The sequence below is a fragment of the Gallus gallus genome, chromosome 2, assembly GCF_016699485.2.
Source record: "Gallus gallus isolate bGalGal1 chromosome 2, bGalGal1.mat.broiler.GRCg7b, whole genome shotgun sequence".
NCBI classification, from domain to species: domain Eukaryota; kingdom Metazoa; phylum Chordata; class Aves; order Galliformes; family Phasianidae; genus Gallus; species Gallus gallus.
In genome coordinates, this window is record NC_052533.1 from 17,528,082 (window position 1) to 17,551,386 (window position 23,305).

The 23,305-nt window shown below is 38.9% G+C and overlaps 1 protein-coding gene across 6 annotated transcripts in view; it reads left to right on the top strand.

The window, feature by feature from the left end:
* The window catches only part of PIP4K2A (phosphatidylinositol-5-phosphate 4-kinase type 2 alpha), a 131,770-nt gene that overhangs the window by 105,405 nt on the left and 3,060 nt on the right, over nucleotides 1–23,305 (top strand). For 4 of the 6 annotated variants that reach the window (XM_040680801.1, XM_025147181.2, NM_001030971.2 and 1 more), the window contains exons 5-9: nucleotides 6,014–6,160; nucleotides 8,878–8,916; nucleotides 17,848–17,961; nucleotides 21,322–21,565; nucleotides 22,287–22,390. In XM_040680801.1, the coding sequence (XP_040536735.1) occupies nucleotides 6,014–6,160; nucleotides 8,878–8,916; nucleotides 17,848–17,961; nucleotides 21,322–21,565; nucleotides 22,287–22,390 (648 nt within the window). The remainder of the gene's footprint in view (nucleotides 1–6,013; nucleotides 6,161–8,877; nucleotides 8,917–17,847; nucleotides 17,962–21,321; nucleotides 21,566–22,286; nucleotides 22,391–23,305) is intronic. The other 2 variants (XM_046921910.1, XM_046921909.1) reach the window with 1 other exon arrangement.

Consider the following 23,305-nt stretch of genomic DNA (forward strand, 5'->3'; position numbering starts at 1 on the left):
CATTTATAAAGACTATAAAGTCCAGGTCCAGCTTTCTATCTACATTTAAAAACTAATTAGCTTAGACAAGAACCACCTACATTTCTAAGTGCTGTGGTAAATTCAGGCATGTGTGACACATGGAGTTCTGCTGTAAGTTTCTATGCTAGGCAGTTTCTACTACTACGGTATTTTTGGTATGTAGTATGAAATACTGCTTTTAGTCACATTTGGTTTGAGCTGCTTATAATAGTGATATATTAGCAATTATTAGCAGGACTCCTGCAGCTGTTCTTCAGGAACCTTTCGGCTGAACATTATTTACTTATCAAATATGCTAGAAGCATTATAATGTGTTCAAAAGGACAACACTGAAATACTGGAAAAATCGCTGTTGTATTGCTCTTACCTACTTTCAGAAGTAGTACAACTACTTAAAATTGTGAGTTAATCAAGCATATTAATGTTAAACACTTACATAGTGCTTGGGAGCAAAAAGGAATACTCACTTGAAATGCCTTCAGACGGACTGTTGTTTTCATTAAAATCTGTACTGAGACCCCAAAAGCATGGATCAGAAAACTGGAGTTAAGACCCTTGACATTGTTAAAGGGGAGCTTAGTGAAGTCTTCTCAGATCAGTGCATTGCCAGGATTTCACTCTGTTTGTAAGGAGCAGGTATAGCCTGTGTCTTCCTTAAATATTTTAATTTCAGTATCCATTCAAGCTGTGTTTACATGTTTCCTTTGGATGCATTGCCCCATGCAAAAATTCTGTGGAGTAATTTGCATAAAGCTCAGAATATGCTAACGTAAATATTTAATAAACTACAAATATTTCCAAGGACAGAAATCGGTGCCAGTTGAACAAAATTGTGTGAGATGATGTTGTAGTTTCTGAACTGAACGAGATATGTTGTCCTTCTCAGAGAGCTAAACTGGCTTCAAAGATTACAGTGGTGTAAATCGATGCAGCAGTGCAGTCCTGTGCCCTCTGAGAATAGATGAAAGGCAGGGTGGATATTTTTAAACATAAAATGAAGGTAACTTGAGTTTCTTGTTAAAACACAAAACAAAACAAAAAAACCCAGCACCTTTTGCACACCTTTCTTCATTAAAATGGGCTTCAAAAGGGGTATTTTTTTCCTTGGTGCTGACATGCAGGTGATTTAAATGCTTTTGTAAGGAAAAAGAGATTGGGAAGACATCCCAAGGCAAGTGAACAAGAGGGAACTGTAAGTATACAAGCTTTCAAGTATAAATCTAATCACAAGTGTAGGTATACTGCAGGTTTCTATAGGGGGCTGCCAACTGCACATCCTCTTCCTTACACAGGTAATAAATGCAGAACTGATACCCGTTGCACTGCCTGCCTGTCTCTATGGCAACTGACAGAAGTGGTGAATAGCAGATGCAGCATGCTGGTAAAGGGGAGAAACTGCCCATTTTCCGCAGGCAGGAAATAGGGGAGTGATCTGAACTGGATGAGAAGAAAGGATGAAGCAAGCTAAAAAGGAGAAAAAGAATCATGAAGGAGAAAACAAAAGCAGCACAAATATGACCTTAGCTTTTGCAGATGAAAGAAATGTGAAAGAAACAGGAAGAAAAGCAAAAGGAAAAATCACAGACAATAAAGTGTAAGATGTGGAAACAGTACCAAGAGAGCATGGTTCAGAAGCTGAAGAACAGCACAGGGTTATTCAGTGGGAGGTAGGAGAAAATGTGATAATTGTAAATAGATGGAAAATCATTACTGCAAGCTACATGCAGTTTTGTCCTAAATATGATGACAGCCACATAGGCTGAAATCTGTCCCAGAAAAGCAGGTAGGGACTGAGTGTCCAGGAATTTGCACTGAAGTAAGCTAATATTAAGCCAATGCCATCCTAAAACAGAGCTTTAAGGTTTTGTCATCCTCCATCCATGTCATTGTTTGGGTTATCTGTGGCTAGGGTTTTCATTTTCCTCCCTGTTTCTTCCCGAGTTACTCTGTGTGTACCACAAAAAGAAGGGGAAGGAGAGGTGAAAAGGCAGAGCAAGGCAGCATCATACTCTGTTATTTAAATGGAAACGCTCAAGAAAGGATACGTTGCATGTAACTGTGACCCTGACTCTCTAGGTGTCCCTGTGTGGTAAGAGAGAAGACTTAGGGGAGATTTGCTAAGAAGCAGAGCTGGGGAAAGCCCTTCTGCTGGCTCCTTGTGTGAATCAAGATAAAACATTGGTTAATATGAGCATTAGATGGAATTCAACCTGTGCAGGTGGGACAGACCACCATGGACTGGAATTGTTATTGGAAAACGTGTTGAAAAACGTCATTGAATGATAAGAAGTTTCATTAGGTAGATACTTAGCTACACAAAATGGCAGAGTGAATTTGGCTACAGGGACTCTATTGAGGCCTGGATTTCACCAGCAGCTGTTTCTTACATGTTTAGTATATTTAAAATTCTGCCACTGATGATGTTCGGGGCACTTCCAGAAGACACAGCAAGCCCAGTGACTCATCTTATCATAGTGTTATTAAGAATAATGTTCCTGGTAGCAGATAAACAGCCTAGATAATCACATTCAGTGATCATGTTCAGATGACGTTGCACTTGGCGGAACTAGTCTTCATTAATGTCAAACTCATTCCACAGATTATCTTCTACGAGAAAAGAAAAATGCAAAAATGGGGGAATTTTACCCTGTATTTTTTCAAAACTGAAATGGCAGAGAGTATTTACCAACACTGCTGTATGCACTTTGTTATCTTTTAGTCATCCTGATGGCTTACTAACATTACCAAGAAGAGGAAGCTAAGAGTCATATTTTTCATGTAAAATGAGATAGCGTAAGTTCTGTTCTTATTAAGGAATTTTGAGGCTGTATTTATACAAAGAATAATGAGAATGTAAGGTCATAAAGAGTTTCTTATTTTCAGCTTTAAGCATGGGATTCAGGAGAGCTCAGAAAATTACATATTTGAAAACAGTGCTGCACAGCTGATAGAATGTGTCAACATGCTGACGATGCTTTATTTTGTTAATGGTAATATTGTCCTCATGCTGTGCAGAAAAATGAAAATTGTCTGAATTAATAAGAAAAAATGATAGGGTGTTTATTTTAGCACTCTTTAAAAATGGATTTTGTTACTGCATATAAGCACTTGTAAATGTATTGGCTAAGTGTTACAGATCTGTTTAGCAAGGCTGCCTGATAGAATTATTTTAATGCTCTTTTTAGAAAGAATTAACATAAAGGACTGGAAGTCTTTTCTTCCACTGAAATTTAGCAGTCCTGTTGAGCATGTTGAGCATGGCTTATGTTCTAGGCTCACTTTTATTCCAGCTGTGAGTGGGAAACTTCAGGAAATCATTCCTAAAAAGCACCTTGAGGTGACTAAATTGCTACTTCATTTATATCGAGATGGGTAAATTGAAAATCTGCCAACCACAGTCACCAGTGCAAGTGCTGCTGGGCTCCCACCCAAACAGATGACACACTTTGCCTCCTCTGTGGTGCGGATATGGAGGATTGATAGTTTGAAAGGTAGGAAGTTCTAGACCAACCTTCTGAAAGGTTCTGATTCTGAAAGCCAACAGCATTCCTCCCTCTTTCTTTTGCCACTCCACCGGGATAGGAAATGCTGTCATGAAAAACACTAGAATCATTTTAGGGGCTTTTCTTTAAGTTGCAGTGGCACAGAGTCTACACAGTTGTCAGTGAGTGGGAGTAAATGGCTGCAGTATGTGATCCGCTGTGGGAAGGTCTTTTAGCAGTCTGCAATAATATAGCCAAGTCCTTTTTTGCCAGACGAGGTGCAAATACTAGCAGAGTTTTCCATGTCCGGTGGTCCATTATAGTCACATGGACTTTTCAGAAGACTTGTTAGCAAAATATTAAAATGAAACAACAGTGTTGGCAGGTGGCTAATGACAATTTACAAACAGGACTTAAGCTACTCTCATTCTAAGAGCATACTCTCATTCTACTACTCATTCAGTACTGTTGAGTAACAGTTTCCCTTGTACTGCACGGGAATTCAGATTCCATAGGCAAGAGCTGTAAGATGAGAAATGGATGGGATTTTTTAAATAATTGAGTGGCCTGAAATTCTGTGACATTAAACTCTTCTTGGAAGGTAGATTTGTTTTAACATCATTGCAGAAATTAACCATTGTACAGAGGGAATCATTTAATGAATGCTGTTAGGAGAACAACCCTTACCACCTTCTAAAGCATTAGAAAGACATCAGCCTTTAGGATACATGCCAAATGCTCGATATTTATAACCGTGTAAGCAGTGCAGCCTGAGTAACAGGGATTACTGTTTTAAATATGTTTTCTGTAACCTTCACATTTAGTGTTGTAATTTCTCTTTATGATCAGATCTTTAGAAAAAATTACTGGTGGTCAAAATGAGCTGTGTATCCAGTACACAGTCCTGTGGCCAGAAGGCCTTCAATTCAACAACTCTACTGCAGTATCTGTTAAAAACAGTAGTGTTTCTCAGATGCAAGATGATAATCTTCATGCTGAAGAGTACTGAAATTGCCTTTGTGGTCATCAGGCTGCTTTGCATTGGGGGGTTTGAGCTTATAATGGTAGACTGCAGCATCCATGGCTTGTGTATGGGTCGTAACCTCCAATCAAGCTGTAGGGCAGGCAGAAAATGTTGTCATAACCTGAACTGTTAAAGCCTGAAGAGCTGGTATGCCCAAGTTGTTAGTCTAAATTTTATTCTATTCACAGCCAGTAGGTTCAAGCTTTGTTGGCCGTTCGCTTTGGTTCTTGCCACAGTGGGTTGTTTTCAGGGTGCTTAAATCTTTCCTAAAAACTGTTTTTGATTTTGCCATTTAAGAAAGGAAAGTCTGTATTGGTCTGTGCAGGTTCCAATGCAGAATTATTGAAAGAAATTCCTTGAAGCTAACAGAGCCAGAAATTGCAGAACCTTCAAGAGTTCTAAGAGCTTTGGTTGTATTATTTGTCATCGAACACCAATTACCTTTGTCAAACAGTTCTAATGGCTTATTCTTTGACCTTGTTCGAAAGTCTCCTGTATTTTGGTGTGACGTGTTCTAGTAACAGGTCACTTTGGCACAAAAGAAACACAGGGTTCAGTATTCAGAAGAATTTAAAAGCTGTTCCCCATGAACGGCTTGAATTTTTACATTTTCTCCGAGTTTGTCTGTTTGGTACTTGTTAAGAGCAGACAAAGGAAAGCTGTTGATGGCTTTTCTACATCACTGTGGCTGAACTTTTCCTTGATTCCGCAAAACTGCAGTGAATATGTTCAGGTTGGTTTTAGTATTAATACAATATGGGCATTTTCATTGTGGGAATAAATACTCATTCAATACTTCTCATCTTCAGTGTAGCCTGTGCTTAGATTTCTGGTTCCTCTGGTGGTCCCTCGATAGTACTTTGAACTGTTATCTGAAAGGCAGATTATTTAAATTAAAAAAAAATAAATAAAGTCAGGCTTCAGGTGCATATGGTGAAACTTCCCAAGCTTGATAGCATGTTTGTAATGCAACATGGCATCCTTAAGGAAGTGAAATCATTCTTAAGTTAAAAAAAGGTCCTGTAGGTCACTGCTCAGCTCTGAGCAGCAAAGTACTGGGAGACGGTGGTAGTAAATAATACCTGTTGCTGGTGACAGCATCATAAATGGTCCTCACACTGAGAATGGAGGAACAGATTAAATAAGGGATAACAGAGCATAAAATACAGTCGTGTGACGTTTGAAAAACTGTTTCTGCTTTTTTGACGCCAGTACCAAATACGCATGAGGTGCACTTTTGGACCACCAAAGGGGACTGATCTGCCACACACAGCCAGCTCTTCCAGCGACATCGTCTGTAGAAGTTACAAGTTAAGCAGTTTACAGTTGTATTTTTTAAACACTGACCTAAAGGCAGGGCTTTGTTTTGGCGTGATTTTTCAAACGTTTGGCTCCACCCCAATACGTGTTTGATAAACAGATGTGTTGTTTCTGGTTGTTCCGTTTATATCCATCCTCATTCCTGTTTTTTCTTTTGCTTCTGCAGTTTATTGTGGAGTGTCATGGGAACACCCTTCTTCCCCAGTTTCTGGGCATGTACCGGCTCACTGTCGATGGAGTTGAAATATATATGATTGTTACAAGGAATGTGTTCAGCCATCGTTTATCTGTTTATAGAAAATACGATCTAAAGGTGAGAAATAACTGCAGATGAAATAACTGACAAAGTAGCTGAAAATCTTTAATGCAAATGCTCGATTCTGCTGTTGATTGAAGAGTGCTCAGAATGTTAATGGATGGAAACCTGTGTTACATAATAATCACGATTAGCTGGGGTACTTCTGCATCTAAGCTTAGAAAAGCTGGAGAATGATTTTATAGAGACTACAAATTTATCTGTATTGTGCATGTTTTAAATGGAGTGGTTTTACCCAAAATATTTGTTATATATAACTAATGGCTAAGGGTGAAACACTTCAGTAAAATAAGAATTCTGCTTACTGTAGGCTTTTCTCAACGTTATGGAAGGCCGCAGCTGACTGTGCAGAGGACTTATATAAAATGACTACATGATTTATTATTTAAACCAACAAAATGCTACTACAAAGTACATCACTTCCACAGAAGCTTCATATTTCCTTCTGCATTTTAAAAGTAGTTCTGAGAAAAAGAGAATTGCTCTTAAAATACAGAATTCCTTTTGTTTTTATCATAAGGTGTGCTTTAGTTTTGTTATAAAATGTAATTTTGCTGATATTTAACATACAGCACTTGGAGTAAAGGCCTGAAACACATTCATAGTCTTTCTACATAAGGGATTGTTTTTAATTCCTCCATAAAGTCTCCCTTAGAAACCTACTTCTTTCTAATGCATTTAACTTCTGTGTTGAACCACTACGTGCATCTGCATACTTTTTTTACGATATTTATTCAGCTCTATATTACGAGGGTTGTAATGCTACATACTGCAGCAACCATTCCTAGGTATTTACCTAGAAACTGGTTATATAGTTGACTGAACCTGATTTGTGAGAACTGACTTCCTGACTGTTGACTTAATGGTTTTCAGTAGTTGGCAGAGATTCTGAAGAAAGATGTTTTTAATTCTGTTTTTGCCCTTATTTGAATTTACCCTCTCAGATTTAAGCTGTTTTTCATTTGAAATAACCCAGTTGATGCATGATGTGACTAGTGGAGGGGCAGAAAGCAACTATTCAATCATAAGCTGCCTTTTTTTGGAGGATTTTCTTCAAAAGTGCCACTAAGAATGAGTGACCGATCTCATACCTGAATGGTGATGAGTAACTTCCAAAAATTTGAGAGAACTACATGTATTTTAGAGCATCATAATGACCATTTGCATTAAAAAATGGGACAAAAGCACAACAGCAAAAATCAAATAGCATATAATGCATTCTTACCATTGGTCTAAGCAGCACTGCACTTGCTGCTGTTCACCTCTGTGAATGCTTCTGTACACTGTTCAGTTTGTCCAGCTAGGCAAAATTACCTTAAAGATAAACTTCCCTTGCAATTTAAATTCAGCATCAATGTCATATTACTCTTGAAAATTACCTCCCCCCAGCATAGGTATAATGACACTGCAAAGATTATAAATAGCTTTTTCTCAATTTCATTGATAGAGCATCCGCGGTTACAGGTTCAGACTCCTTTTTTGTAGGTATTTCTGACACCAGCTTAGACAAAAGTCTCCACTACAGATCAGCATAGGATTTCAAAGCTGTTTTCCTGTCCACTGAGACTTTTTCTTAGGATTACTTCAGTGTTAAATTTCGCAACCTCCAAAATTTTTACTATTGCAAATCTTTTTTTCGTCATTTGGTTTTCTGCTGATCGTTGTCCAGAACCAATAGTTCTGGAGGTAGGTAGAGCACAGAATACACTATAAGTAAATCAGTAAACTAAAATATCATAGACTTTTGTTGGAGTTCTTTATCAGCTAAAGATATAATGAAATGAAATCTCTGCTTGCTGGACTATACATAACACTGAAGGTCTGCTGTCCGTTTATCTTTTCTTTCTGTTCTAAGTTTTCTCTGCAGTGAACAAAACACAATATAAAAATGTGTGGCTGTGAATCCTCACATTCTTTAAACTAGTGTAAACCCACTCAAGCACTTCCTTACCCTTCCAACAAGAGAGAGTTGATGTCCCAGTCTTTCAATAACCAATGCTTACCACGTTATTGTAATGGAGGCATAATTATGGGTACTATTTATTGCAGTGCTGTTACCTGATAAACTCTGGGTACTTAAAAGGTTTGGTCCTGCTACAAGAGATTTGTAAAGAAATATATGCAGCCATTTTTTGGTCACCTCCAGCTTATTCAGAAAGCACCACATTACATACTAGTTCCAGTCATTAAAAAAAGTATCTTAAAATACCCATTATGCCATTGGCAAACACTGTAAATCTTTTGAATCCACTGTTGATCTCATCTCTTCTTTTGACTTCATGTTGCTGTGAGGTAGACTGTTCTTGTTGTGTGTTGTTTACTAATATTGTGTGACATCCTTTTTAAATGTGTGTTAAGAATGCCTGGGTTATATAGAATAGGCTATCCCACAACTATACATCTAAATTGGCACAGAAAGGTCAGAAGTCTGTCAAGCCAACTGAACTTCCAAGGTTGTCTCAGAATTAGGGTGAGACATGAGGAGGAAACCCCCATCAGTCATAGATACGGAGCATTTGAGGATTTAATCCATCCTTCTTCTCACGTGATACATCTTCTTCAAGTGATGGCAGAAGTTTAAGACGTTCTACCTCCTGTATCACATTCTCAATTTCAGAAGGATGCAGTTCATCCACTTTTTGACCTGTTATCGTAAAGTTTTCAAATTAGTTTCTGACATATGCACATTTTTAGATCCATTTTTTCTGTTTCAGGGCTCTACTGTGGCTCGAGAAGCCAGTGACAAAGAAAAGGTATGGTGCATTTCTGTTTACTTTTCAGTTATCTAAACTGCTAGCTAGTGTCAGGACAAGCATAATCAGTGCTGTTCTGCCCCTTTTCTTTCTTTTCTGTCATATTCTCCCTCTTGAGTTCTACCTTATTCCATCCTTTATCTTTCCTCTATTTACTGCAGACCTTTGACTGTTGGTTTGCAATGGTGTTGAAATTCCAGAGGTAAGTGAGCCATTCGTCTGCCTCCTCCTTTTTCCTTTTTTCTCTTCTCTTCTTAGTTTCTTCAGGGCCTGCCCTGTGGTAGGAAAACATCAGGAACTTCATTCTCTTCCTGCTTCTTCATCTTCTTTTTCTTGCTCTTTAGTATAAAGATTTACAGACACAGATTTATGGAACTATGTGACGGGGCACTACTCCTATTGCAAATGTAAAAATGAATCAAACCTTGAATTGTGATAACCAGTGGTTATATAAAGGTTGTTCAAACAAGCCAACAGCTGACAGGCATGGACATACATAGGTGTAATGAGAGTGAGGAGTGAGTAGTCTCCTTCAAATTCTATAGCTGGAACTTTGCTCTAGAAGGAACTTGGTCGCTTTGTTTTTCTCCATCTGCAACTTGAGTTCATTTGGAAAATGGAACATTCTCAAAATGTTCTTTGAGGTTCCAGTGAAATACAGTGGCACTTGAGGTTTGTCTGAAGACTCTGCAGATAATTGAAAGTGGGATATAGTCTCCATTCTGTAAGACTTCTTAGATTTCCAAATTTTTGAGTGGCCTAGGAACTTGTGACGCTAGTTTTCCTAAGTTTTCCATAATTCTTCTGAATTATGCTGTTGCATAAGATCATTCAGCAATTTGCTTTAAAAGACTTCATTTCATTTTGTCCCAAAATTCCAGTCACTTGTTTTTATCCTAAGCATTAGTCATACCATACCATCAGCCTCTTTAACTCTTCTGTGAATCGCACAACTGCAGCAAGGAGTAAGGGGCGTACAGAAGCTGTCAGTGATGCATTCCTAGCTGCAAGACAAACTGTGTGCTAAGTTTTTCCACTTCCTCTTAAGCATTGGCTGAATACTTAAAATTCTTCCAGCAGCATGCAGCTAAGACGTCACAAATGTCAATTGCCATTGCAGTAATCTGCATTAGCTCTCTTTTTCCGTTTTGGGCCATTAAGATCATTTCTTGAATGGTCCTCATTCTTTTCTTGTGGTCTGTTTTTGGTCTTGTTTAGTAGTACAACCCTAGTGTTTTTAGAACAAAGATACTAACCCTTGAGGTTTCTTACAAGTGATACCCAGTCTCATTAGAAGACTCTGCTAGTAGTGCTGAAATTATCTGATAGAAATGAGGAGGGCAAAGTACTTGGATGTGACTAATTCAGATTACAATATTAACGCTTGGAATAATAATGTAAATTTTATTAATATTACACATTTAGCTCTAAAAGAGATGATACTAGGCAGATATTTGGTGCTTATGTTTTTGAGGAGTTTTAGGAATACGTCTCTAAATCATAAATAGATGAATCATGATACACGGATGATAGAACTATAGATATAACTATATAACTATATATGTAATGACCATATAACTAGTGAGAACCTGTAAGAATCAGTAGATTCTGTTCTCATGCAAGTCCATGGCAAAATTGCTATTGAAATTGATTACAGCTGATCTTCAACAAAGCTGTATAACTATATAGAAAAATTACTCTCCATGTATAAAACATGAAATTTTAACTTCAGCAAGACTAATGACAGAATTCCCATCAACTTCTGTATGTCTGGAGCCCCTCCTGTCATTTTGCATATTTATATGAAAGCTATATAAAAACTGCTCCCCCAGATTCTCCTTTCGATCTTCTGAGTTTCACACATCATATTCTTTTCAAATGCATTTGATTTCTCGGAGAGGGAACTACATGAAGCCTGTTGAGCTGTATGCAGACAGTCTCTGGCTGTTAGAACAGACTCTTAATACTCATAACTCAGCAAAGAGGTGATAGGCTACCACTCAAAATAAACATTTCTAAGCAGGAGAATGAATTGGGTGGACTGCTAGCTTCATAGTGGGAACAACATTGTACAACTCTTTAAGAGTCTGGCAAGGGAAAAGTACTATTTTGCTTGTGACGTGCTTTCTGTATACATTTTGAAATCTGTCTTTTGGCCTGGAAAGGGTCAGAAGATTACACAAGCATCTTCACTGTAGGTATTTGGAACTCTGGGTTCAGATCATTGTGATCTGAATCTGTCCTGCAATAGGAATTGATTTCCTTACATAAACTACTCAACATGTTTTTAAGCTTAAATGTGTTTGTGTGTGAACAGACAGGGAAGGGTTTGTTTTTTTGAAGCAATAAAAGCGGTGCTACATGCCTGCTATCATGAGATGTATTTCTGTATGTGTGTCACTGGACTGGGGACCTTGAGATTTGTGTTGAAATCTAATGAGTTTGAAAAATTAGTTCTGAAGAACTGAACAAAAGAAAAAAATCTCAGATAGCTGTCTGGTGGTGTAACTTACCAGCTAACGTTTAGCCAGGGGCAAATTAAATCATCAATTTATTAATACCACCCTGCAGTGACACTATTAATAACAGAATCCCAATTAACAGCAACATTAATTAATTACTTATTGTAGAGATACCCACTGCTATTCACATACGAAAAACAGAAAAGTAATAAAAGGCAAGAATCTTCTGGTGCTAAAGTATAAGGTTAAAAATGTCTGGCCATGCTGTAGGTTTTAATGGGCTTTTAAGTAATTCATGTTTAATTTCAAACGCCAGTATTCAAGTAATCAAATGGTTTCCAGAATGTCGAGCATCGTATGTTGGCTTCCTGTACAGCTGTGGAATCCAGAAAACAGTAAAGTGGATCTTTCAGTCACTTTCTAATGAAGGTTGCAAATTTTAAATGAATTACTCTGAAATGACAAACTTGGATAAAATGGTGGTGCCCTTGACACATTTCCTATCAAAATACTCTGTTACTTAGTTAATAAATAAGAACCAATCAATTATGCAGAAAAGAGTTATTGGACCATAAAATAAGAAACCAGGGGAAAAAAGTATTTTTCTATTTTAGTTTGGTAGTGTAAAAGAGATACGAAGATTTAAGGTTAAGGTTCTAGGAAGAAAAGCTGGCTGGATGACTCTTAGGAATGTCAGAATGTTACTTTCTGTCTTATTCTCAGTTTATCTTCCATTTGACTGTTTTCAACTGTTTAATATCGTAACATATTGATGATAAGCTCTGAAACTGTCATTGCAGTATTTTATGGTAATCAGTGTAGAGACAAGCTCCATCCCCTAGATTTCACCTCAGCACACAGTTCTTCTCATTTGCATTATAAGTGATATTTTTAATAATAAAGTCATCACTTTCTTGGCAACAAATATCATAACATGCACTTACAGATGTCTTGAATTTAAAAAGAACAGTATGTTTCAGCAGTTGTCAAGTTCTGACAGCTGCTCCTTTATTTTTTTTAGTCTTTAGTTCTGTCTTAAAAAAAAAGAAAATTAATAGTGGGCATTTTCTATTCATTCCTTGGACAATTTTGCCCTCTTAAGTGAAACGAGGATAATGCAGAACTCCCCTGGTGGTCTGTCTGCTCATAATTATGCTGTACTTTCAGTATGACATCAAATTAGCAGTTCCAGCTGGGAGTACTTGTAGTTATAAAGAACTTCAGGACGTTGCTAGTGGGTGAACAACTCAGAGAGAAATTTCACGAAGCAAATAAGACCTAAGTGATGTGAAACCTACCGGATTTCATCTTTCTTGTAGAATTTCATAGGTTGATAATTACGTCTTTCAATTAATGCCAAATGGGTTCTGTTACTGCCTCTATGATATGTGATTTTTCATAAATAAACATAAATACCTAAAAATGACTGTAAATACAAGACCTGAGCAACAAGTTTACACAGTCTTGAAGTAGGAAAAATTTGATTCCAGGCAGATCATCCCCCAAACTTACAATTTTTTTCCTGCTGCCTTAAAAATGCATTTTTTACTTATTTCTTTTAATGATTTCATTCTGCTTGTTTGACAGCCGCACACAACAGACATGAAGCATGACTTCTGTTTCTCTGTGAAACACATCTCAAGTTGACATATGCAGCGATCATAACTTTCAAGTCATCACACTGCCATACGTTGCAAAGATAACAATAAATATTCAGAGTTCAGATTCCTCTTTCAACATTTAGCCTTCATATGACACCAACCCAAGCAAATCACTATTTTCCCGTTGATTGGTGGGTGGGTTTTTGGTTTGGTTTGGTTTACAAGTCTGTATTCACTGTGTGAAAGCAATTACTTTATTTTTTTCTTAGAGAGAATCTTGGTCTCGCATTTGATGTTTCATGTTCATTTTGCAGCTGAGGAATATTCACTATAGGGATAATTCTGGACGCACTTTCCTGATCACAAGTTTTTAGCTACTACTTTTGTACATACTTGAATTCTTAATCCATCTACAATTTCTTGCACAATCTTTTGTCCGACAGAACTCCCTCTTTTACCTTCTAAAACCCTTTCAGCATTCTCTCTCAAACCCCATTTTTGGGGTTGCACCTCTATTTTCATTGCCATTTACAATCCAATTATGCCAAACACTGCAGTAGGACTTTGCTTGGTTAGAAATACCTGCCCAGGACAAGGCAGATTGTAGAAGAGAGGCTTGGACTTGGCTTCCATAACCAGCGGAGGGAAGCAGCTCCCATCTCCAGACTTCCAAAGGAGATTTTAGTTATCCTTTCTTCTTCTGGATCTGGTGCCTTCAAACACTCGACTCAGTTCAAAACCACTTGTGCCAAATTATGGCAAATAAATTCATAATATCCTTCTTTTAAAAACGCTGCCTTCTATGAATGCTGGTAAGCACAGTGAGTTTAAAGTTAACATAACTTTTTTATTTTATGTGAATGCAAGACGATCACTAAGAAAAGAAGCCTAGGATGCAGAACTTAATTCTTGGCAGATATTCTACACCATTTTCAAAATGTATAAACTGTGAGCCCTGCTTTGCCAGTGATTAGCTGTGGGAATAAGGTGGTTGATGACTGGTTCCAAACAAACAACATTTCTATGCAGCATTTCTCCCACAGCCTACTCTTTGCCTTTGCTCGGTGAGAAATTGCTGTCAGGTTGTGAAGTTAGTTGGTTTTTATTGTTTTTTTTCCCTTCTGCAGTCCAAGAATTATTCTCAAACTTAACTGTCCTACAGCTGTTTTATCGTGACACACTGGAACAGGCTGCCCAAGGAGGCTGTGGATGCCCCATCCCTGGAGGCATTCAAGGCCAGGCTGGATGTGGCTCTGGGCAGCCTGGTCTGCTGGTTGGCGACCCTGCACATAGCAGGGGGTTGAAACTCAATGATCATTGTGGTCCTTTTCAACCCAGGCCATTCTATGATTCTATGAAAATGCCAGCATTAATACCGGCCCGTGATTGTTATAATAGGTTATAATGCAAAAAATCCCCTTGGGAAAAAAAAAATCTACTAATTTTTCATTGTAACATTAGGATAGGATGCTGAATTGAGATGCATAAGATATCTGCAAAAACTGTATCCATGTCCGTATAGAAAAGAAATTTCACCTCTGATTCTTCGCAGTAACTTTAGGTTTTGAATCTGGCGTTATGTATCATGGCATCGTAGTCCAAGAAAAACCCACTTCATTGCTCCTCAGCCTTCTCAAAGACAGTAAAACTTCCCTATCATTACAGTTGTCTATAGCCATGACAGGCTTCAAAATGTGAACCTGAAGTGTGTAAATAGCCTGCTTTTCTAGTAAATACATCTCCATATTTGTAAAACTCTACTGTGCCTTTCTTGCATCTTTAAGTAGGGGATTAAAAATGATGGAAGTGGTTCAGAAAGAAAATCTATTATTAATTTAGTGGAAGTAGTTACACGTTCATCTCCTGTGCAGCTCTTAAAATATTTAGTTCTTTAATGATAGTAATATGTTCATTATAATGAATTACATTCTGGGTGAATCTTTTTCCAACAAGGATTTTGCTTCATTGGAAATATTTGAGACCTCATTAAAAATTAATCGTATCAATTATTTCATTAAAGCAAAGTCTGAATTTTTTCATTCAGATATTGTTTCAGACTGCCACAACGTGGTTTGCTTTTGTATTTATTTCAGTGCATCGGTATAAAATGTTCATATTTGAATTTTTCAATATGAACACATACGTTATGAATGTTAAGTAACTACTAGAGCCCCTCCCAGCTGTATAGGTCATAGGTTTTAATTCCTAAATCCTCAAATAAATTCTAAGCCATTAGTTTCAGTAAAAGTGCCACTAGAAGTGCTACTAGTGCTGGCTGCCATGAATCATATTTGGGATTATGGCAGTATCCTAGGGCTGTTCAGCTTCAAGTAAATATGGGGTGTGATACCGTCTAGCACATAAGAGAAAAAGACACAGAAAGCCTTGTCTGGAAGACAGTAGAGGGAAGAATGTAGGCTGGGGGCATCGTTCATGTAACATGGTGAGAGCAACCACTGACGTGTAGCTTTTTAGCTCCAGTTTCTCATATTGCACCTGCTACTTTTATTTCTTGCTCTTTTCGTTTCCATGCATCAGCACTGGCTTTCAGTTCATGCTTGCGTTTGCCAAGCCTTCCCTACTGTGGGATCTGGGTGAGGAAATGTGCCCTCAGATAAAACCTGCAGGGTGTTGAGGCCTGGGGGGGCTCAGCATTGCTAGCTCAGTTTTATTGGGAGTAGTCCCTGCCTGGCCCAGCAGGGCCTGCCCATGGACCCACATGTCCTTCTGCCTTACCTCCCCCAGTCTCATACTGCATTGATAGGGGTTTTTCGGTGTTGATGGCCTTGTTTCACTTCAACCTCTGTCTACTGTCATCTACAACTGAGACAGCTGGGCACAAACATAACCCAAGATGAGGACTTTTTAGTGGCTTTGGTGCTAGCAGTGAAGGAGCGTGGTTTCTGCATTCTTTTCATTAGTGTTTCAGCTTCACTGAATTCATCCGAATCCTTCCATTCTTGAACCTCCCACACATCAGATTCCGCATCCCCAGCCCGCCCCTGCAGCACCAGCCCTCCTCTGTGGGGCTGTTTGTGTGTGACAGGAATGCTTATCTGAAACTCCCCCTGCTCCTCCTCGTCCTAAACCTCTTGTTCAGTAGGTCGGAAAGAAAATCGATGCTGTCATACAGCAGTAACCAAATCACTGCTGGCTTTAGGAAGCATCTGTGGCACCTGTAAGGGAAGCACTTCAGAACAGCTCACCCGAGGAAGCAGTGCCCTGAGGTGGGGCTTTCCTTTCATTTGAAGCTTATAGATTGAAAGCCTGTGGAGCAACATTAGAAGGTATATGATCACAGTGCTGTAGGTGCAACGTGGTTCAGAGCAAAAAGGCTTGGACTTGAGTTTTTTCCAAGGTTCCTAAGTATTGGAATGCAATGAATTTAACACGGATTCGTAACTAAATGTTTGGGCGATACCCAGGTGATCACAGCTACTTCTCTAAACAAACGGAGCACTGTGGGATCCGGAGCAATTCCTAATTTCCAAGTCCAAGAAAAGAAATTTGAAGAATTGGGGAGCTGAGCATTTCGGCCACTTCTGTGCACGGCCCAACAGCAGGAAAAGCTTCTGCCCACTGGGAAGATGCATGAAGGCACTGCAGGGTCTGCTGTGACACTTGTATTTAATGTTGTGCCTCCCAGTATGCGTGTTGCAGAGAAGAAAGAAGTGCTTTTGAGATCTTCTCCTTACTGTGTTGTAGCAAGGAAATAAACTTACAAGAAGTGCTATCTTTGGTAAAGTTACGTACTCACTGCTTATGCTGGGGGAGGATATTCCAGTGGGCTGATGTGAGCTGCTTTTCATTCCTAGTGGGAGGACTTGCAAATGAGGATTAACACTCAGGTGTTCTGCCACATTTCTTTGTAAACAAAGCCTTTTCTTCCCTAATGTTTATTAGAGATGAGGGCAGGGAGAAAGGCTGAATGGGCAGAATTTTTCGAGGCTCTGATTGTAGAAGCAATGATTACTTCTGGGTCACTTGACCAAATATCCTGGAGGAACTATTTTGTCATCTGTTTTCTTGGTTGGGTGTTCCTTTAAAGCAAGCTTTCAGTCGTTGCCCTCTGAAAACAGCCCATTTGAGGGTCTTAGTACTAAAACCAGTGGTTACTGCAGTGGTCATGTGAGAGTTTCTGGCTTTCCTTAATGCTGTTGCAAATCACTTCATGGGAGAGTTAAAGATGAAGATAATCAACTAATGCTCCAATATCAAGAATATTTAATTATGTATTTAAAAGACAGCAGCCTTCTCTGGCATTCACCCCTTCTAAGCAGCATTGCATAATTCATGTTCACTTGATATTTTATAAGCAATTATTTGGTATTAGGCACTTACAAACATTTACAGTAGCTGCGTAAAGTGTAATCCAGCCTGGCTTGGTCTATAAGCTCTGATGCAATAGCACTTCATTATGAGGTATAGATTGTGTCTCAACTTCACTTACTGTCACTTTGACAAATGACGTCTTGGAAGAAGTATGGACTTGAAGGTTAGATGCAAATGAAGTATCGAGTTTGATATTTTGTCCAAGTGAAATTTACTGCATTCCCAGAGAACGTGTACCTGCTGGGCTACTCACAGCGTGGCTAAGCAAGGGAAGAGAATTTGTGCTTGCAGTTGTGAGCAGCTGCATGCAGCGGAAGTACAGTTGCTCTCACTGCAGAAGTGGTGGGGCTTTCAGCTGTTACGGCTCACTAATGCCCTCTTTTGGGCCTTGGAGAGCCTTCTGCTTTTTGGGAGGTTTGAGGGTTCAGCTCCTGGTGGGGCTGGAGAAGCTTTTGCTCTGGACTCACTCTGAACCATCAACTGCACTGCACTTCTGTTTGTGTTCTGACTCTTACAGCGGTTTTTGTTTATTTTAGGCCAAAGAGCTGCCAACATTCAAAGACAACGACTTTATTAACGATGGCCAAAAGATTCATATTGATGAAAATAACAAAAGGATGTTCCTTGAGAAACTCAAAAAGGACGTTGAGGTAAGAGTGCACCTGTTCAGTTCTTCGTTGTTAAAATGTGTGGCAAATTGCAAATAGCTCAGGAAAGCATACCTGTAATTCATGAATGAGAACTTGCGATCTGTAAGCACTGACTGTTTTAAATGAAACATAATTTAAACTTTCAGGAGTTGATCACTGCTTTTGCTGATGTGATAAATGGCTTGATGCCATAGCTGGTTGCCATGCTTTGTCCCTGCCTTGGTGATGTGATGTTAAAATGATGGTACTACTTAGTGCATAAGCGCTTTACAAGCATAGTCCTTCCAAATGCCCCCAAGAGAGAGAGGTGAGTATTGCTGGTTGTGTTTTACAGGTGGAGGCACACCAGGACTGCCTGATGTTAGCTGGAGCCATGTGTGGACTGTAGTCTGTAACAGATAACGTAGCTTCCCTTACTCACAGCTGTGCACGCTCTATTTCTTTCATCTTAGTAATCCAGTTTTATATTATCGTTAGTATCACAATAGCAGCGTGCTTCAGAAATGTGTATGTACCAGGTGGACTCATTAGCATAGGTCTTAAATATTTGCAATCGGCTGAGTGTAGCCTATACCTACTACAGAAATGTTAATATACAAATTTAATGTCATAGAGTCATAGAATGGCCTGGGCTGAAAAGGACCAGAACGATCATTGATTTTCAACCCCCCTGCTATGTGCAGGGTCACCAACCACCAGACCAGGCTGCCCAGAGCCACATCCAGCCTGGCCCTGAATGCCTCCAGGGATGGGGCATCCACAGCCTCCTTGGGCAACCTGCTCCAATGCATCACCACCCTCTGTGTGAAAAACTTTCTCCTGACTGTAGTCATACTTACTATGATTGATACAGTCAGTGAGCAAATAAAGAAAACTAAATCTGGGGGTATCTAATTCATGTAACTTGACTTCAGTTTCTATAATTCAGAACATTATCAGTAAACACAGTATTTTGCAATCCCTGTACTTAAAACCTAAAATCCATTTAAAATCTGCTAGAAGAGACCTGATAGCGGATTGCCCCTGTGACTTAATTAGACCTTCAGCTACTTCTGTCAGGGTGGCTATGTGAACTGACTTGTCTGGTTTTTCAGATCTGTATCTGAGTGTTGTTCAGAAGCTCAGTAGTTGTACAAAATACTGGAGCCTCAGAATTTGCAATGATTTGCTTTTGAAGAAATGTGATTTCCCATTGTCATAATGATGAGAAGTTTATGATGATGGTAATTATGAAAACAAAAGTATTTCACGAAATATCAGTATATGCTTCTTTTATATTTGGAACGTTGTGCTTAAAAATTGCTCTGTCAATGTCACAGCTCTGGAGATAGGTTTATTTGAACTGAATTTTTGTGCTCTTTAATGTAGTGCAGTTGCTGACTAAAGCTTTTACTTCAAGTAGGTTGCAGACAAGATCTTAAACATGTGCAATGAATATAGAGGATACTTTATTGCTGCAGAAGGTGGATTGTGTGCTATCTTTTACATCATTTACTGGATTGTAAATACAAGGGCAGATTCCAGATAATATCTTAGAGGCTGTGTTTTATGATTTTGAAATTTATACAGACTATTGCTAAATATACAAAGCCCACTAGCGTGAAGTGGTCTGACACCTGATTTCAATAAAGTCAAGCTGTTCTTCAGCCTTGTTTTGCTTCTACTGGTTCTTCTGCCCTTGCTAGCTAATAGTATACGTTTTTTGCCCGGTCTTGGATGCAGATTTTACTACAGTGAAGAGAAATGCATGGCACTTTGCATAAAATTATCTCATGAAACAGTATTTATAGTCAAACTGTGAAATAGAATTCTGAAGAATATGACTTTGTATCCATTCTTTTTTGTCATTAAATGGGTTTTTTGTTGCACTTTTTCTCTTATAATTGTCTTGCATCCCTTTCCTGTATTCAAACAAGCATATTGTAATAATATCTACTGCTATTGTAGTGATATCTGCTGCTGCTGTTCTGATGGCTTCTTGTCCATGAGTTTTCCCAGTTCATTCCTGCCTCATTTTCCTGCCACCTCATTCCACTGAAACTGTCCTGAGAACAATCACATAAGGATATTTTTCTCCTCTTCAAATTAGATGATCTTTACTCTGTGCTCTCACAGAACCCTTGTTCTTCTAATCTGCAGTTCACTCTTCTTCCCAAGGGTCTGTTCTCTTTCATGCAGTTTTTCATCATTATTGGTAGATTTTTCTCCTCTCCTGATATTTATCAAATACCCAACGATGTGCCTGGAGTCCTTCCACTCCTCCACTTTCCACTCCATTACCTTTGGCCAATCTCATCTGTTCTTCTTGAATATCATTGCATATCATCTCTTCCAGTCTTGTGAACGATCTTTTGCTTTATTATACTGAAATGGTTAGAAACCAATTTCTTCTTTCTTCTTAAGCCTCTCCTCAATCTCACTTTTCATAATATATTTCTAGCTCTTGAATTCAGAGTCATGTTAGCTGTGATTGCTCCCTCTTCTCAGTGTCAGGATCTTGACAAACTAGTTTTTTATTTCCCGATGTTTTCATACTCATTTCATACTCCTTGTTCCCTACCACTGTTCCAAAGTCTGACCAAAATCCCTTCTCTGGTCTGCTCTAATTTGCGTTTTATTGCCTGTTAGTTTTTCTGAAAGCTTAAACAATTTATATTTTCACGTTCTGTGTGTATCATAAGCAGATGTTCCACAGAGATTCCTCCTCTGGCAGCTTCACTCCTTGAACTGTTCATCCCTTCTTGCTTTTGTAACATTTCTTATTTTCATCTTCCTCTTTCCTTCCTTCCTTACAATGTTCCCATCAATTGAAATAGCAGTTTGTCTACACAGCAAGTACACTCATTTCCCAGCTTTCTTCAAACTCTCATCTTTAGCCTTGATTCAAAAATGTCCTTTCATTCCCATTCACGTTTTGCTTATGTGACTTCAATTCTGAAGATAGTACAGCATCATTTCATGTCTTCATGTCATAATAGTTCACTGCATTTCCATTGCAAGGATATTTAAGCACTTTTGCATGATTCTGTAATAAGGCTGAGAAGGGAGCAAAGGGGCAGACGTGGTTGCAGACCGTGGCATCCCATGTGCTGGTGTGGTTGTCAGAACAACCCTAGCTGGACCACTGCTACAGTATCCTGGGGCTTTTTAGTATAAGTTGCAAGTGACCTGCATGCTATCACTACATCTTAATAATTAGAAGTCTCTCTTTGCTAGCTTTCCCACTTAGTCCTCCGCTCTGCTCTTCCTTAGCAGTGCCCGTTTTTCTCGACCGATGACATCTTTGTAACTTCTCTTATTTGAAAGTGGAGCTTACCATTTTTCTGTGATACTGATAAATTGCTTGTTATCACTTTCTAGTTCCTTGCTCAGCTAAAACTCATGGACTACAGCTTGCTAGTTGGAATTCATGATGTTGAAAGAGCTGAACAGGAGGAAGTAGAGTGTGAAGAGAATGATGGAGAAGATGAAGGTGAAAGCGACGGGACGCACCCTATTGGGACTCCTCCAGACAGTCCAGGAAACACACTGAACAGCTCGCTGCCTTTGGCTCCTGGGGAATTTGATCCAGCTATTGATGTTTATGGAATAAAATCTCATGAAAGTAAGTAGTAATAAACATTTGCATGCTAAGATGTTTTGATTCTTACGCTGGAATCCACATATCTTCACGACAATATTAAGGGAAAGTTGCACTGCACAATATGAATTTGCTTTGTAGAAGAGGAAATCAGTTGTTCTTTGGTGCAGCAAAAAGCAAAAGGCATCTGTGATGCACAGCTTTGTTACTGAGTGCATTTCTCAGATGTAGTGATGTATGGGGATGGATGCAGTCAGCTAGCATACCTACTGCACAGTCAGCTCAGGTACTGAATTAGCTGCTCAGACACTGCAGTTCTCAGTGGCTGCTCAAGACAGGAATGTTGTTTTTTATCAGCATTTACATTAAGAAATGCATAGTTTCATTAATAAATAAAATATGCTCTTGCTGACTCAGAGGCACTGCCTCTCATATAAAACTTAGTTTTTCCTTGTTTGTTTGTATAACTATAAAGGAACTTGAAATCCACAGTAAGTGAGCAATAATTCCTATTTCAGTATGCTGGTGGTTTATTTTACACTTGTTCAGGGGGTTTCTCATTACATATAAGTGCATTTAAACTTGCAGTTAGGAATATATTGAGCCTGTGGTCTCTACAGAACCCTAATTCTGACTGACATTACTCCCCCTGAGCTGCTGAGTGATCCTAAAGAAGTCTCCTTTGCTGGAAGGAGAAGTCACGACTGAAATGTCATTCTCACTTTCACGTACTTGTCCTTTGCAGGTGCACCTAGGAAGGAAGTATATTTTATGGCCATTATTGACATTCTTACTCATTATGATGCAAAAAAGAAAGCTGCCCATGCTGCAAAAACAGTAAAGCATGGGGTAAGTGTCTGTTTTCTTCCTCTGATACAGTTTATACTTCTGCATTTTTCTTGTTTAGTGCTCTGATAGAACACAGTTCAAGAGATCTGTGCAAAGGAGAGAGGTGGTTTTTTCCTAGTTTCATATGTGATACAGCAGTACAGAGTAACTTCTATACATTGCATACTAAAGCTCCCTCTTCAGCTGCACACGTTTTTGTTACCTATAAAGAAGACCAGTGAGGCACTGCCCCTTCAGGGCTTTGTCCTACATTAGTGGGATGTATTTTATTCTTGCTGACGAAGCTGTTCACCAGGCCCTGTATTAGCTTACAGCTCTGTGGAAGCTGTTGTGAATGTTACTTCTGACAGAGGCTGATGGTTTCATTGTTGGGTACAACCTGCTGAAAGTTAATTCCTCAGCATATAATGTGGCTCAGTTTAAAAGATTTCTTAAAAAGAAAAAAGAAAAATTAAGTCCAATTTGCAAGATTAAGCACAAAATGTACATGTTGGATACTTGGATACCATTCAGTGAAGGCCTGTATTTGACTGCCATGAATTTCTTCATTTTTGGCTGAAGCTGCTGCTGAGCAGCAGACACCAAAGAGTTATGGCAAAGCAGCCCAGTCTTCCAAAAGGAAGATTTGTATTTTCCATGATCACTGTATGGTGATTTGAGGTCAGAATTTCCTAAGCTCATTAAAAAGAGCGTAATCATTTATGAGGCTGGGGTCCCTCCTCTAAGAACCAGGACACTGTGGATGGTTTTAATCAAGGAGTTCAGGGTTTTTGAGTTCCCAATAGAAGGCGACTTAGAATGCCTAGCAGTGAGCCCTGGACAGGCTTGCAGTACAACGCGCTCATTACTCTCTCCGTTCTCAAAGCAGTTGAAAGTCGCTGCAGACCATATGCAGCCATTAGCTGGCAGTTATTA